This window comes from Aythya marila (genome assembly GCF_965140915.1).
Source record: "Aythya marila genome assembly, chromosome: 1".
Taxonomy (NCBI): domain Eukaryota; kingdom Metazoa; phylum Chordata; class Aves; order Anseriformes; family Anatidae; genus Aythya; species Aythya marila.
This window is the reverse complement of record NC_139042.1, coordinates 14,992,473-15,009,368: the sequence shown is the minus strand read 5'-3', so window position 1 is coordinate 15,009,368 and position 16,896 is coordinate 14,992,473. Positions and strand designations below refer to the sequence as shown.

The 16,896-nt window shown below is 34.4% G+C and overlaps 1 protein-coding gene across 2 annotated transcripts in view; it reads right to left on the bottom strand.

The window, feature by feature from the left end:
* Positions 1 to 16,896, bottom strand: part of DYNC2H1 (dynein cytoplasmic 2 heavy chain 1) — a 171,613-nt gene that overhangs the window by 133,082 nt on the left and 21,635 nt on the right. Inside the window, exons 21-41 of one of the 2 annotated variants that reach the window (XM_082774619.1) lie at positions 16,735 to 16,884; positions 15,810 to 16,015; positions 14,863 to 15,018; positions 14,656 to 14,770; positions 14,158 to 14,328; positions 13,556 to 13,938; positions 12,664 to 12,796; positions 12,458 to 12,575; positions 12,160 to 12,272; positions 11,952 to 12,071; positions 10,831 to 10,981; positions 9,925 to 10,127; positions 9,209 to 9,391; positions 8,841 to 9,023; positions 8,456 to 8,679; positions 7,492 to 7,607; positions 4,402 to 4,601; positions 3,481 to 3,745; positions 2,932 to 3,139; positions 2,443 to 2,572; positions 888 to 1,043 (exon numbers count right to left, since the gene is read on the bottom strand). In XM_082774619.1, coding sequence (XP_082630745.1) covers positions 888 to 1,043; positions 2,443 to 2,572; positions 2,932 to 3,139; positions 3,481 to 3,745; positions 4,402 to 4,601; positions 7,492 to 7,607; positions 8,456 to 8,679; positions 8,841 to 9,023; positions 9,209 to 9,391; positions 9,925 to 10,127; positions 10,831 to 10,981; positions 11,952 to 12,071; positions 12,160 to 12,272; positions 12,458 to 12,575; positions 12,664 to 12,796; positions 13,556 to 13,938; positions 14,158 to 14,328; positions 14,656 to 14,770; positions 14,863 to 15,018; positions 15,810 to 16,015; positions 16,735 to 16,884 — 3,684 coding nt within the window. The remainder of the gene's footprint in view (positions 1 to 887; positions 1,044 to 2,442; positions 2,573 to 2,931; positions 3,140 to 3,480; positions 3,746 to 4,401; positions 4,602 to 7,491; positions 7,608 to 8,455; positions 8,680 to 8,840; positions 9,024 to 9,208; positions 9,392 to 9,924; positions 10,128 to 10,830; positions 10,982 to 11,951; positions 12,072 to 12,159; positions 12,273 to 12,457; positions 12,576 to 12,663; positions 12,797 to 13,555; positions 13,939 to 14,157; positions 14,329 to 14,655; positions 14,771 to 14,862; positions 15,019 to 15,809; positions 16,016 to 16,734; positions 16,885 to 16,896) is intronic. The other variant, XM_082774620.1, reaches the window with a different exon arrangement.

Here is a 16,896-nt window from a genome sequence, read left to right as displayed (position 1 = left end):
GTTATTGCTCTCCAGGTGCAGGACCTGGCACTTGGCCTTGTTGAACTTCATACAGTTGGCCTCAGCCCATCAGTCCAGCCTATCCAGATGCTCCTGCAGAGCCTTCCTACCCTTGAGCAGATCGACACACGCACCTAAACTGGTGTCATCTGCACCTAACTTGGTGTCATCTGCTTATTAGGCAACATTCATAACAATAAGATAACAAACAAGATAATTCATTCCCATGCAGGAACAGCTAATTCCAGAAGCTGAGTCCATCCTTGACCATCTGCCCTGCATGTAAGTTACAAGCTCTCTTTTGGAAATAAGTATTTTGTTCTTTCCAACACAAAATCCAAGTGTGGTTGTGGATATAACTCTCTCTGGAGACAGCCTTATGTCAGCACTATACAAAACTATGTATGCCACATAGTTTTCCAGCACCTGTGCCCTCAAGTGTGCAAAGACTGAACCATACCCCAGTGCATATAATCTCAAAGTAATGCTTGTAAGAGCACATCCCTGGTAAGGTGCAAAGCCCCCGTGTTGTTATTTCACATATCATGAGCACACACACACACACAAAACACAAAATATATGTGTTAGAGATACAGTAAACACAATGTGGACCCTAGACAGTTCTTGCACAAGACAGTATGGACAGAGACTGTTCTGTATGACTTGGTGCTGCACCAAAGGATTGCTGTCTCGGCTTGGTGAACTTAGCAGGGACACACAAAACATTTATTTACTTCTGAGCTACTTCCCTATAAACAACACAGACTGCAAAGAAATTATAGCATAGATATTCTATTGTTACAAATTTTCATTGTCAGCAGACAGAAAATCACTATTGCTTTTAACTGTACTGAGAATTTTTTGATAAACTTGCTGAAAAAGATTACCTCTTTTGCAAATTCTTGCCGTGACCTCATGTTGAGATTGCCACCAAGACCCCGTAACAAGTTAATGATAAACTGTCCACGATCAGTACACCCACGAAGATGAGAAAGTCCATTCATCACAGTTCCAACCAAACTTGTTTCTACCACAAAGTCATTCTGTAAATAGCAAGTTGTAGTAGATTTAAGCATACTCCTATTAATAAATGTGATGTTTTACTGTCAAACTACCCCTCATTGCCCAATGACTCTTCCAGAAATGATCCCAACCCTGCTCTTCTAGAGAATTCACCTGATGTGAAATTACTTTTAAACACTGATTTGTAAATTTTAATTCCATATTTAATTTCATATTTAATTATGTATTGATGTAATATACTAATCAGAATTTTCCTATGGATTTTGAGACTCTATAAGAAACCAATATAACTGTATACCAGAAATCTCTCTCATGAATACATTCTTTATGGATTTTGTTATTTAGCACCACAGGATTTGCAGCCTCAAGATCAATATAATGTTTTTGTTGGTATCCAGCTGAAGATACCTTTAAAGTAGAAAAACATCCATTGGTGAAAGAACCTAGAGGGAAAGTAGCATTTAAAAAACAACAGGACCATCTATGTTGCCTAAGATGACATAATGCAGGTGTCCCAAATACCAGATTACTGGCTACAACAGTGGGGATTTCTCCTTAATAATATCGTGTGCACCATAAAACATTTGATCAATACAAATACAACTCCTTATTATGAAGGGGAGGCAGTGAAGGATCTAGACTCTTCAGAAAAAAATATAGCACATATAGAACAATTATCCTGGTGCATGTCCTCGCATCACAGAATAATGTACAAGGTTTTGGACGAAATCAAATTAAATACACCCTTAATGAAAATCCTTGTTTACACTGTAATTGCAAATTACCTTCTGCCTATTAAAACCTCTTCCAGTCAAAGTTTTGAGTAGAATTTTAGAGAGCTGATGTTATATACTTAAATGCAGGACAGGTTATTGGGAGCTGTGAAGATACAGCATTCTGAACAATCAGACTACTTTTTTAGATATCCCTCTATCAACCTTTTTAGGTGTCTAACTTTATATTGTCCCCTAATCCATAGCTATGCAATGTTTCAAATTTCAGGTTTTGTTGTTGTTGTTGTTGTGACAGACAAGTTTAGAAAAAAATTCTTTAAGATTTTTCTTTTTTTTAGTTTAGACATTCATATCTTTCATGTATTTGAAAACATACAAATAAAAGTCCGATGCAGAAATTTGAAGACAGATATTTAAGTTTCACAGGAATAGATGAATTTAACCAGTTACAGTTGTATTAAACGTTTCAAAAATTTAAATACGACAATCAGGTGTTAGAAACTCACAGAGACTAGAATGGTTACAGTACTAATCTTATTAAGAAAACAGCCAGCAGAAAAGCACTGTTGTGTTTGTTTTTTTTTAACTTTAAATTTAAGAATATGAATGATCTTGTCAGCATTAAACTTCATAGATGTATCACCTTAACAGAAGCTGAAAAATGATCAAGCATTCAGTTACCAACCTGCTTCACAACCCAGTTTAAAGCCTTTTCAAAATAGTCTCCAATCCAGTTTTCAAGATTGTATCTGTATTCTTCATGCTGACTTCTTAGCCAAGACTTTATGAGAGAATTAAGATCTATATCTTCATCACTAAATCCAAGCAAAAAAAGAAGATTCAAACAAACACAGTATTTCCACATCTTCACATAGACAAGTTCAAATGTAACAACAAAATTCCAGGAAAAGTTCAGGAAAGGAAAACTTCCAACCAATATTTTGGGTTTCCAAGGGTCACACACAGTGTTTCTCATTCGACAAGTATGATTTATTAGCCAAAATGTTTTAACAGCACAGCTTAGAAGGGGCATGCAACCTAAAACAAATTCTCCCAGTGATTTGCTTTTAAGTGCACAGGAGTAATTCAATTATTCCACACTGTTTAGACTACCTTTCTATAAAATTTAAGAATATTTGTTTACTTTAAGAGTATGCAATACTCTGTGACTTACCTTAGAAAGATCATTCCCATTCGAGATATTGTAGCAGGAGAAGCACAGCTAAGATCATGAGTCTCAAATATAAAGTTGACATTTGAGCCAAACTGAATTCTTTCCCCACTAGGCATAGTCAACAATTTGTTGTCATCCAAAACAGAATTCAAGGATTCAATCCATTCAGGATCAATATCACCATCACAAATTATCCATGAAGTAGTATCTATTTCCAGACACAAAAATAAAATATCAAACCCAAGTAAAATTCTTAGGGAATACTGTCCTGGCTATTCTAACATTATTTCTTACTCTTCCTTCATTATAACTTTAAGCTCTTTAAAGATATTCCTCACATTACCTTCTAATGTCTGATTTTGCTTTCTTGTCATAAAAGCTAGAAAGTGCACACCAGTGTCTGTTCTCCAGTAAACTGTCACCAAAAGTTTTACTTAACTTACAACATCCACAAATTATTAATAACATATTGTAAAAATTTAACTGAAAATAAACAAACAATTTCAGTAAATTAAGCACAATGATCCATATACTCCCTCATAAACATACCTCGGGGTTCTCGTACCACTTGTCGAGCACTATTTGTGAGCACACCATCAGACCATTCCCTTGTATCCACATCAATATGGCCTAGCAACTGATGACGAGGCATAGCTTTTGGATTCATAGTATACTGTTTCACTACTTTGCCGATTTTACCAAGTGCTGTCTTTAACATCCGCCAAAGTGTTGATTTACCTGCACCACTTGGACCTACAATAACTACACCCATTCTTTGACGTAGTTGTTCATATAATTCCAAAGCCTTCTTGATCTAGATAATAAAAGAAATAAAGGTTATGTAAAGTAGTATAGCTAAACCAATCCCATACTTTTTTCATGTTTTTCCAATATATTTTGCAGTCACTTTCTTTCTATAATCTTGAAATAATAGGTATTCATGGGCGTAGTTCAAATTCTGATACCTAAAAGCAGCAAGAAACTTACTTTGAACATTAGAAGCATTTCACTGAATTACTAATATGAAAATATCAGCACTCTTTGGATACTAATTTTTCCTGAAAAAAAAAAAAACTTTCACAAAACTTTAGCTAGCTTGAAATAAATAGATAAATAAATATAGCTGAGATAAAGAAATGATTGATAAAAAAAACGTTCACATATTTAATTCTTTCACTGTCCAAAACATTCATAGGAATTTCTACATGGCTTGAACAAAACTGTGTATCACATGTTCACATCTTTAAGTTTTCTTGCACTGTTTTTCATTCAGTTACACAACAAATCTCATTCTTCAGCCATACAGATCTGATTTATACAGATAAAAACAATTTAACTTTCAGTTATTCTTTTTGCTTTTTTTAAATAAAAGATTTCATTCAAAAGTAGAAAGAAATGAAACAAATGTAATACTCATTAGTCCTAATTCTGAATAACTAGTTTTGTTTTGCTGTTGTGGTCGATGTTTACCTGAGTGCTTATAATTTCCAGGTGTGCTTCTTCAAAGACTTGTTTCAAAGTTGTAGTTAACTTGACATACTCCACATCTTTGAAGTCAATGCCAGGGAAGACATCTTTAACCAGTGCATCAAATCGTGCACAGTCTGCAAACGTAAGCTTTGACATGGTATTAAGCCGCAAAGCTTGAACCACCATGTGACTTTCATTAACTGGAAATAAAAAGAAGTAAGTCAGATTAATTTAAACAGCTTTTTGTTTGTTTGTTTGCTTTCAACATATCAGTGTCTGAACCCGTACAGCTAACACACTGAAGGCAAAATCACAGTGGAGACTACAATCCAGTCTTTGTAACACTCTACATGAAAGTTAAATGAGTGAGTGCCACACTGTAAGCATCATAAGTATCATATGCTGACAAGTGCATTCTGTGCAGACAGGAGATGGTTATGATACTGCCTAGATATTACGTAATAGCATAATAATTAAAGCAGCACTAAAAACAGCAGTGCACAATAGCCTACTTGTTAAAGGATTCATGTAAGAAATGAAGGACCTGGATTTTAGATCTTCCTCTGCCAGAGGCAGTTTGAAGTCACATCTCTCAAGTGCATCCTAATTATCTACAAATACTCCAGAACTGAACACTCTCCACAACTCCTCTCAAATCTGAAGTACCATGGACATGTAAATGTTTTGGGACTAGAAGAACAGCCACAAGAAAGCTTTATTCTGCCAGAAAAATAACAATTTTCATAACAGGAAAGGCACAGGGCTCTCACCTCTGTTTTTTGCTTTTCTAATGAAATTACTTTCTCGTGTAAAATGTCTCTTTGTAGAGAGTGGGATTAGAAAATACAGGTGAAAGTCACCCTTTGTTTCTGCCCTCCTGAAAGCATGATTGCCCTAAAGAAAGAATGCACTCTAACCTAAACTCAACCCAAGGGACAGAAAGTGTCTGTTCCCTAATATCCCTTTCCTCTGTGTCTTTCCCCAAAATGTTCTGGAAATAGGCAAATTTTCTTAAGTTCTTAATGTCAAGATTTTTTTATTTATCACAGTATTTAGAAAATTTGCCTATAGAAATATTTGCAATTAAAATGTTGTCCAGGATGAAGAAGCTTGAACTTCCAAATCCTGGAAGAATATACTAGTTCTCAGACTCCAGAACATTTTGGGGAAAGACAGCAAAGCAAGCAGTACAAAATTTAAGCAATGCTTAAGGGCATGGCCAAGATTCTGATATGTTAAATGATTCTGGCTGAACAACACAAGTAAACATAAAGAAAAAGGAAATTCCATTTGACAGAAATACTTTAAGTTTCTGAAGCAAAGACATGAAATTAAACAAAAAAAATCTGGGTCTATATCATAAACAAAATCTATCCAATTTGCCTCTCATGGAGATTATTGAAAATTATAACTTAAACTAAACAAATTTCAGGAAATTTCACATTTCTAAACATGAAGCTAAGAAAAAAGTTATAGAAAGGAACATTGATAAAAATGTATCCTAAAACACATCATTGGTAATCCTTTAGCAGATCCAAGCTGAAGTCAATTACAAATTGTTTACCACGCACTGTCAAACTAGTTGTCATGGCAAGATTTGTAAATCAAAGCTGTCTAAAAACTACTAGTATAGGCTGGACAAACACCCTCAGTAAATTTGCAGATTACACCAAGTTAGGTGCGTGTGTTGATCTGCTCGAAGGTAGGAAGGCTCTGCAGGAGCATCTGGATAGGCTGGACTGATGGGCTGAGGCCAACCGTATGAAGTTCAACAAGGCCAAGTGCCGGGTCCTGCACCTGGAGCGCAATAACCCCAAGCAGAGCTACAGGCTGGGAGATGAGTGGTTGGAAAGTTGCCTGGCGGAGAAGGACCTGGGAGTGATGGTGGATAGTTGGCTGAATATGAGCCAGCAGTGTGCTCAGGTGGCCAAGAAGGCCAACAGCATCCTGGCTTGCATAAGAAGCAGTGTGGCCAGCAGGGCTAGATTGTCCCCCTGTACTCAGCTCTGGTGAAGCTACACCTCGAGTACTGTATTCAGTTTTGGGCCCCTCGCTACAAGAAGGACATCGAGGTGCTTGAGCGAGTCCAGAGAAGGGCAACAAAGCTGGTGAGAGGTCTGGAGAACAAGTCTTATGAGGAGTGGCCAAGGAAGTTGGGGTTGTTCAGCCTGGAGGAAGCTCAGGGGCGACTTTATCGCTCTCTACAGGTACCTTAAAGGAGGCTGTAGCAAGGTGGGGGTTGGTCTGTTCTCCCACGTGCCTGGTGACAGGACAAGGGGGAATAGGCTACAGTTACACCAGGGGAGGTTTGATATTAGGAAGAACTTCTTTACTGAAAATGTTGTTAGGCATTGGAATGGGCTGCCCGGGGAAGTGGTTGAGTCACCATCCCTGGAGGTCTTTAAAAGACGTTCAGATGTAGCGCTTAGTGATATGGTTTAGTGGAGGACTATGGTTTAGTGTTAGGTCAGAGGTTGGACTAGGTGATCTTGGAGGTCTCTTCCAACCTAGATGATTCTGTGATTCTGTAAAATGCTCATCCACCTTACATTCTTAATTACCACACATTTAACACCCAAACAACAATAAATAACAAAAAATCTAAAAAATATACAATGTTACAGTCTAATCCAATACTTTCTGCTATTTCTATCTGTCCTTGTATCTACTACTGTCTACCAATCTGCACCCAAGTAATATGATCCTTATTTTTTGCCATGTGACAATTACAGCTAACCTCAAATAAAATCAGAATGGTCCAATGACTGATGAATAACGACAGCATCAGAGGATCAACACTCCTGACCTAAGCAAAGTGAAAACAATAGTTTCTGAGAATTGTTTAGAATCATCCCAGAAAAAAAAATTATCTAACTATATCCTTCTCAAATAAAAGCTCAATCTAGAATATGACATCAGTCTTTTGTAATCTCCTGACAAAGAAAGACTTTCATAGGTGTTTTTTTCCTTGCTAAATACCTTCTAGATCCAAGCCATGACTTCTCAAAACTTCAGTGATCAAGTAAGATATAGAGAGTGGTATCTGTACAACATCCTAAATAATTGTAAGTTTGACATTGTCAATCTTACTTTCTTGCTTTACTTCACTTTTCTTCAGCTGACGAAGAAGACTGCCACAGCCTCTCAGAACAGTCTTCAGTGCTCGTAAACCCCAATCATAGTGCTGCTGTGGTGTCAGAAGCTCCCTAAATTTAAAAACATAAATGTTGTAACAATCATTAGGCAACAGCACTGGAATATTTTCTTTTATGGCCAATTACTATGCTCACAACATGGTTTTGGGCAAAAGAAAAATAAATGAATATCTGTTGCACTATCTGTAATGCATTTCAGAGATATACATGTAAGTAATGTTACCCTAAAATCTTCAGAGAGAGCATATCTAGCAGCTAATGTATTATTATCTCTAGCAGCATTAACTAAAACCTCCAGTAGTTTATAAATTTCTTCTCTCTAATGTGCATACTTATAACCAAATAGTCACTTGCATTTCAACTACTTCAATAATCAAAATACACAACACTTAATCATGCAGTCATGTGATTATATTCATATTTCATGAGGGCAATAGGGAATCAGTACTTTATCACCTTGAGATTTTTATGCATTGAGATTTTAATGCTATTTAAAAGTCCATTTAAAATGCTATTTTCGTACCTTAATTCCCAATATATTGCAATATTTTTATTCTAAAAGTCTTTTAAAGTAGTAGCTACAGAGCTTTGCACGGAACACCACTCAGATTTAAGGACTGTATTGAAAGTAAAAGTTCATATGATTCCAAACCTGCACTTTTATGGCTAGCTTTGTTTCTGACACATAGCTTTCCACAATTTCTAAGTCATAAAATATTACAGAAAATTAAAATAAATTATGTGTAGATTGTATCCCTACAGTCATGATTTGGCATATACTAGACAGAGAAGAAACAGCATTTCAGGAAAATAGCCATAACAACTGATGCAAAAATAAAAGCAGTATGGAACAGAACTACAAACATGCTAAGAAAAAAAAATAAATAAAACATGCTTACCTTGCTAGATTAAAAATAGCCACTAATTTTCTACCAAGTGTTTTAGCATCCTTAAAGCCCTCTGAATATAAAATCACTTCTGCTATGAGTTCGTTGTCTGGATGAGTCATAGCTACTGGCCTAAAAAGTTGTTTGAGGTTATCAGGCAGTTTTTGTCTTCCTCCATAACCTTTTCCAGCAGGATTCATAGTGATAAAAATTCCAGAATTATGATCCATTTCAACCTGGCATTAGACATGCAAATGTAGTAGTATATTGTCACAAGAAAGCATCGAGAAATGTTGGGTGTACTATGTTTAGTTACGCTAGCCATCTTTAGGTTAGTAGAGACCCAGTTCCTTAAAGACTGTTTTTAAAAGAAAACAATAAGTAAGTTTTGATGTACCTTTTTGCCAAGCAATTCACATGAAGGACTATGTTTCTTCAAGGCATGTTGAATTGTCTGAATCTGCATGGATACTGCAGATAGTACAGCTTCTTCAAGTCTATTGAATTCATCAAAACAGCCCCAGGCTCCACACTTCACTAAACCCACAAATATGCGCCCCATTGACTTCACATCAATGCCCTTAAAATTAAAAAGAATACTATTAAAATTTAAATAACAAAAAAATAATAGAAGACTGTTCTCCCAACTATTAAAAAAAAAGAGTCAAAAGGAACCTGACAAATTATTATTTTTAGAATGTAATATTGTACTATGAAGTAAGTGAATAGATATCCATTTACTAAATCATGCAGGACTATATTCACCTCATCACAATTAAAGACTAATACTTGTCTTCCAAGAAGTCCACCCAAGGCCTTTACTGATTCTGTCTTTCCAGTTCCAGCTGGACCATAAGGATTTCCTCCAAGGCCCATCTTCATGGCCTGAGTAAGAGTTAGGTAACATTTATCTGTCAAAGGTGTATAAACAAGTTTTGGGGAATTACCCTGCAGAAACAAAAAAAAAATATATGGATTGGAGCACAGAAATTAGTTAAGATGTAATTTCATTAATTTCATCTGTTAAAAAAATAATTTGAAAACAGATAAACAGATAGCACAGTTGCCAAGATTATCTCTAAGTATATGCATTTGTTCACAGTTATGAAGTTCTCTGAAGTTCTCCTGACATTATATAAAATGTCAAAGCATTATGCTTTTTTTTTTTTTTTTTAGAATTACAGAAAGTGTATTTAAAAGAGGATGAAAAATGGGTCAAATCAAATGTATCTATGTATCTGCACTTTAAACAAAGTAACAAGCATATTAGAAAGTATTTACATGATATTGTATTGGAGATGCTTTTCACACCACCGTTACATTTACCCCATCAATATCAAGAGCTAAAAATGGACACTATGGACACAACAAAGTTGAAACAAATATGGCAACAGTTGGAAGGCAACTAGCAGCATGTGTGAAATGAGAAAGTTTGTGGTACCTATTTAAAAGCCACCAAACAAAAATTAAGAATACCACACCTGATATTCGTAAGTATATTGGAGTTCAGCATCTACCATCTGTACATAACATTTTTGGTCTTTCATATAAAATCTCAGCTGTTTTTTCCAAGCCCAGTCTTCAGCACTGTGAACCTGAGCTTGATTTAGCTGCTTCACCAAATCAATGTTATGAATAATATCAAGAATCAAAGCTTTCAGCTTGAGCTCAAGGATCCCCGATTCTGCCAACAACCACAAAAAAAGGAAAAAAAAATCATAACAGTGTACTAAGGAAGATACATTAGGCATTCTCAAGTGCATTGGGCTGCTTTCTATTACCAACTGATTTTATTCAGATCTTGTTTCAATTATACATAGAAAGATTATTTATCAGCATAAAATGAGATCCTGACAGAAGAAGAGAATCATCATATGACTTCACTTGATAGACAGGTGACTATCCTAATCCACATGATTTTTGTCTGCCTCTATGCTCAACAGAGATAGAAGCTTTTCCAGAAAGCAGTTTATTCCAGAAGTGTTTTCAGCTATGTCCTCTTTAGTAACGAGTGAGCACAATCTGTTAAGTGATATGCTGAGGCTCTGAAAACTGATGCATTTGAGCCTTCACCTCAGAAGAGTAGGATTGCAGAAAGGAGAGAAGGAGCACTCTCTGTATAAACAGATATATTAATTTTTCTATTTAGCTGATATATATATATTCATTTTTATTATATAAATTAACTACGTTAGCAAATATGAAAAAGCTCCAAGATAGTTTTTCATCTAAATGAAAATCCATTGTTTGCTGAAATATTAAATACATTAATCTTGGCAAAAATAGATGGGTAACTTGTAATTTCCTGTTTAAATAAACAGGATGCTAAATGCTAATGAACTATAAAGCCATTATCAGGTATTATATATTAGAGATCATTTTTGTACCTGTATTGCCACTATCTTCCATACTAGTATCAATGCTAGTATAATGTTCCAGTTTAGCCATGAGTTCTAACTCTAATTGTTGTAGATTGTGGTCTTTGATAGCACTTTCAACATCTTCAGTGAATTGAATTTGCTCCGCCAAGGAAAGAATCTTTCGAAGAAAAAGTTCAAATTATATTTTATAATACAGAAGAAAAAGGAAAAAAGTGTTTCAGTTCACTTATTATTGCTTATTATAAAAATATTATCAATGTTTGAAGTATTTTACCACATTTTTAAATGAAGTGATACATTTGCTATGTTCTTAAGAACAAATACAGCCACCTTTAAAAACTTGACAGAATTTAGCAAAAACTTGCAATGTAATATAATGTAGCAAGTTCCTTAGCTGTTGTACAACACATAGCACCAAAACTGTCAAAAGCTTCAATTCCCAACAACTGATGTGCAATACAGAAACTAACACTTTTTAGGCACACTGAGGCCACAGTCAACAGGCTCAGGAGCACCTCTGACTTCCTGTATTACTGACCAGCTAACACAACTATTTTGTCTTCTGGTTTCTACACACCACTTATGTTTCAAGTACTTTAAGTTCACTGGAAAAACACTGTAAGAGCTATAAAGATTCAGTCAAACTTGGAACTAGAAAGAACTGTATCACAAAATTCCACCAATTATATCAGTTGGAAGATTTGTAACAGTAACTAAGTTACATGTGCTGCTGGTCCAAAGTGCATAAAACAAGTCCATTTTCATGACTACTTTTGTTTATACGGGTAATATTTAGAAACTATACTATACTTACACTCAAAAAGTGGTTTCTTTTTAACATTACAACATCTTAGCAGCTCCACATCTAACTATGATCAAGATTTACATAAAATTTAATAAATTGGATGTTAAATCAAGTGCCATGTAAAGGACTTCAGAATTTCAAATGTTTACAGAAGAATTGTAAGAAGGAATATTTTAAAGAATTTCTCTATATGAATAAATAGAATTTGGTATTTTTTTGAGTTTTCCTCCAAATCCATATGTATACTTCCTTATAAGCCTTCAAAAATAACTTATTTGGCATATCTAAGACTACACAATGGTGCCATTGGATCATCTACTACCTGGGAAGGAAAGAGCGATGGATCAATTGAACTTTGTGATTTTTTTCCAGCATCAATACAGTCAAGTAACATTTTTTTTAGGGTCTCCTTCATCTCCAAAGCCAAACCATTTAGCCACACCTGAGAAAAAGATAAAGAAAGCTCTAGTTACATAACAAATTAACTTCTCAAAGATTCCTGGAAATATACCTGGATCAAATTTTCTTACCTCCACATCACTTGACAGAAGAACTTTATTTCTAAGTGGCACAGTTTCTCCTTCTACTGACTTCATGGCAACTATGTGTTTAAATTCTTCATCAAAGCTCACACTATTAATGCCTATTAATTAGAAAATGGCAATGAAGTCATATATCATTAAGGTCTTAAACATTAATTCCTTAATGTCTAATAGCAGAAAGGGGGAAAAAAAACTGCAAGAGATTAGTTTTGAAGAAACTTATAGTTTTTTGAAGAAACTTATTTCTAAATAAGTGCATTTCACAAATGAAGAGTAATTGCATTACCAGCAAAAAGTTTCTTGAGATGAGACTGGATAACCGAAGGATTCGTGGATTGTCCTAAAATTTCTAATAAATCATCATCTCCAATGAAGTAGAATCTTGGAAAAGCTGAGCGCTTTTCCTGTATAAAAACAAAAGATTTTTTGTTGCTGTTGATTTAAATTCAAACTTACTTTCTTTGCAGAAAACTTTATTAATGTGAGCTTTACCTCCAAAAACTCATTCAAAGATCTCTGACACCTCTGAAGCTGGTCAAGCAGGGCGATTAAGGTACTTCTTAATCCTGTCCGGGCATTCAGTGATATTATTCTATTATCCCTTTTGATATCTGACATAACAGATCTTGACAGAAAAAAAAGAAAAATAAAAAGATTAATTCATAAAACTACCAGTTTTACATTCAGTTTTAATCTGAATAGAGTATGCACAGAATTATTTAATAAAAATTAAAACAAAGGTAAGCTGTACAAATATCTGACACATAACTTTCAGTTTTCACCATCTATTATGAAACACTTCAGAATTTACATCAATGTAAACAACTGTTTTTTGTTAAAATATCTCCATCCAAAACCAAGAAAATTAAATGTTTGACTTTTATCTCGTTCTATGAAGTCATTTTAACTCAGAACAGGTAATGGTACATATCTTTTTACATTTCTAAAATCTCTTCCTTACTTATCTTCACGAGTTGTTCAGAACAAATAAGCTTTCTGTTTCACCTATTTCGCCCATCTGTGTACTTTCTTAGCAAATAAAGAAAGCATTTATTTTCAGCAAGAAATGATTCTTGAAAAACAATTTACATCACTTCTGCTTCATTTCACAAGGCTAATCTTTTGTTTGCATGCCTTGTTCAAGATCTTTGATGTTTCACGCAATTCCCTTATATGTGAAACCTATACTCCACTAAACAAAATCTGTCTTACCCCTTCTGTTCAGACTTACGCACTGTCATGCATCTATACCTCCTGAATTTGTCCCTGAATTTCTTCGCCATATATATTACAGATGTTCCTTATATTTTCACCATGAAGAACACTGTAGCCTGCATAGTGCAAAAGATACTGTAGAAAATGAGCTGCATTGCATATGACTAACCTAAAGTCTTCATCAACTCTGTTAAAACGAGCCTGTTCTTTGGGTAGAGCTCCACGACCAAATATGGGTTCTAAATACACCCATTTCCTCTGAATTAGGTTTAAATTCTGCAAAAACTCATCCAAATCAGCCATTTTTTTCTCCCAGATGGACACTTTATCTTCAAAACCTTTATAATATGGAGAATCCTTGAGGGACTGTAAAAGACAGCGATGATCTCCAACTTGGTTGACTATGTCTTTCCAGTCCTTAATAAGCCTGATAGTCTTGCCTTGGCTATCTTCATAATCTGTTAACGTAAAGACAGCTCCAACTCCCCAGAGTTCAAGTTCACGTAATGCTTCTCTGATTGTAACTTCTCCTTGTGCCCGACAATTCAAATCCTATTTATAAGCACAAATACATTTAATTTTAAACTACAGAGCTTGCAATAAACTTGTCATTCAAAAATAAAGGATAAATTCTATTTCTACAATAAGAGAAAAATATAAATATGCATACAGAACAAGATATTCCATGAAAAGATGCTGTTGCATTTACAAAAGACCACTAGATAAAATTTAAATTAAAAATACAGCACCTTTACACGTCATTATTCCTACCTTAAGTTCCATTGCTTTTTCTATAATGGCATCAGTCACTTTAAGCAGATCTCCAAACAGCAACCCCTCAAGTGTAGTACCTCGTGGAAGACCCAAAATGCGAAAGAGATCCAGCCAATGGTCTGGAGAAAGATGCTCTCCTCTAATGTATTTTAGGATTGGAATTATCATCTATGGGAAAAAATCATATGTAAATCTGTCTTGTGTTTATGCAAATTGTTAATTTTATTCTCATTCAGTAACCATTCTTCAACTAAAGCACTTCTTTTTTACCCTTCCAATTCCTAGGTTTAATTTTTATGAATTTGCTCAAGAAAACTCACTGTAAAATGTGTGCTCATGTAAATTGTAATCCTCATAGTAAAGAATTTATTTTTTATCTAATTCAAACCTCTAAGTTTAAAGCTTTTAATGAGCAACACGATGAAGTATGCTACCCAATAATACAAGAATATTTTTATTACTTTTTTATATACTTTTTTATAGCTAGCATCTTACCTTATATCTGTCCACTTCTTTTTGCAGCTTTACTGTCATTACAGTATGTTCTTCCATCTTCCTAATTTTTTCATTCCAGTTAAACAAAAATTCTTCAAATAGGTATGTTTTACTCCTGCATTAAAATCAAATACAGAAACAGTCATAATAACACAGCATTATAACCACACATAAGCGTCCATGAAAAATAAAGTAGCAAGATTATACCTAAAAGTTATCCAGTCTTCTTTGGCTTTCTCATCCAAACCTTGATAAAACTCCTCATACAAAGCCCAGATTCCTGCACAACTCTTAATATCCTGACATACAACATTTGACAATGAGAAGTCAGGCTCTTCCAATTTAAAATGATGGCATTCTTCACTGAATAAAAAAATAATTGCAACATACACTATGTTATTCCATTATACATGTTTATAAAGCAATAATAGGGATAACCTTCTTACACAGCAACCTTTTATATATTCACAATTATTTTCCATAAAATTTCATTTCTTTATTTATGAAATGAATTACTTTGTGTCCCCCACAAAAAGGTTAAAATAAAATGAGTTTGAATGGATTGTTTCTTCCTTTTAGGTAGAAAGAACATGCTAATTTTATTTTCTACATATTTAAATACCAAGCTAAGAACTGAAATAGAAAACTTTGTCCACTCAGGATATCCAATGATGAACTTACTGAAAAGTAGGCACTCAGAGGAAAAAATCTTTCCTTTTGCACAACAGTCTAGTGGTTAAGACACTTGCTTAAGAAATGAGACAGGTGGGCTCTAGCCCACTGAAGTTATAAGTGGACTGAAGCAATAACTCCCCCTTCTTGGACCAATATGGCAAACCTTCTCTTGGTGAGAAGTTCAAAAGTCAGAATCCACCCTTTACTTTACACATTCCTTTAACTGGAAGCCTACTACACTTCTCAATTTTTTCATTTCAAAAAAAAAAAAAACAAAAAAACTTCAGCTCAAGAAATTCCTGTTATATAACAAACAAACAGAACCCTAGAGAAAAAGAACAAAAACATGTAATAAGAAAAAAAAAAATCAATTACCTATATCATTTGTTGTGACAAAATTTAGATAATATTTTCTGAGATACAATTACTGCAAAAGATCCACACGTTAATAAATAGCATATACAGGGAAGTAAACATACATGAGTTTTTCCTTTGTGGTTTCAAGTTCATCAAATTCTTTCTTTTTTTCCTTTATGATCTGAGCACTTTTCTCAAGTGTATCATGATCACCTGTTTCAATGACATCATCATTTGGCTTTAGTTGATCCCAACGAGCTTTAAATTTTTCCAGATCTTGGAGGTATATATTAATATGTGACATCACATTTCCCTTCATAATTTCAATCTGTAAAGCAAGTGTTAAAATTTAATTCCTTCAATGGGTCTGAACTACATGAAGTATCCAATCAAAATCAAAGTAATCGCATTGTTTCAATTTCTTTTTAATACTCTAAGAAATAGGTCAGCTTTATTCTTCTGGTTTTGTTTCAAAAAAGTGGTACTTTTTATGCTGGTATTTAAGAACTATGTATTTGGCCTATACTGCCTATTTAGCCTGAGCACACAAAAACTGCTGTATTTCTATCACATATTGGTATCTTCAGTAATACAACAAATGAGTTCAGTGGTATGCCAATGGACTGGCACTTACAGGGCTGCACACAGTTTATCCAAGTTGTGGGAATAAAAGTAAAAATAAAATAAAAAAACACCTAACATCAGTACTAAAAGCATGATTAAATAATAGATGTTAGTTTTTAACTGTTATTCTGTTTTCTTCAGTTAACCATTGCATTCACTAAGCCATCTCTGTCTTTAGGTAGCTCTTTGAGACAAAAGGACAGAGTAACATTCACTTTTGCATCGGTTCTATAGAAATTTCACATAGCTATTGTTTAAACAGTATTCTTCCCATAAAGGCTGACACCCAAATCATTAATGTTGGTGTAAACACTGAACTGAGAATATTTATGGATTTTATATAATTCAAGAAAAAGTATTTCTCCAAACTTATTTACTCTAAGTTCAGCATTTTTACATAAAATACTAAACTTTCATTGTTACCTGCTCTGTTATCATAAGCTGGTGGCTTTCCATCATTAATTCAAATTTATCCCATGTAGCTCTCAGGTTACTGATGGTGTCCAAACCTGCCCCAGCCACAGTTCGCAAAAGTTTGTTTTTATCTTCAGCTTCTTGAAACAGGAGAAAAACCTAAATTCAAAT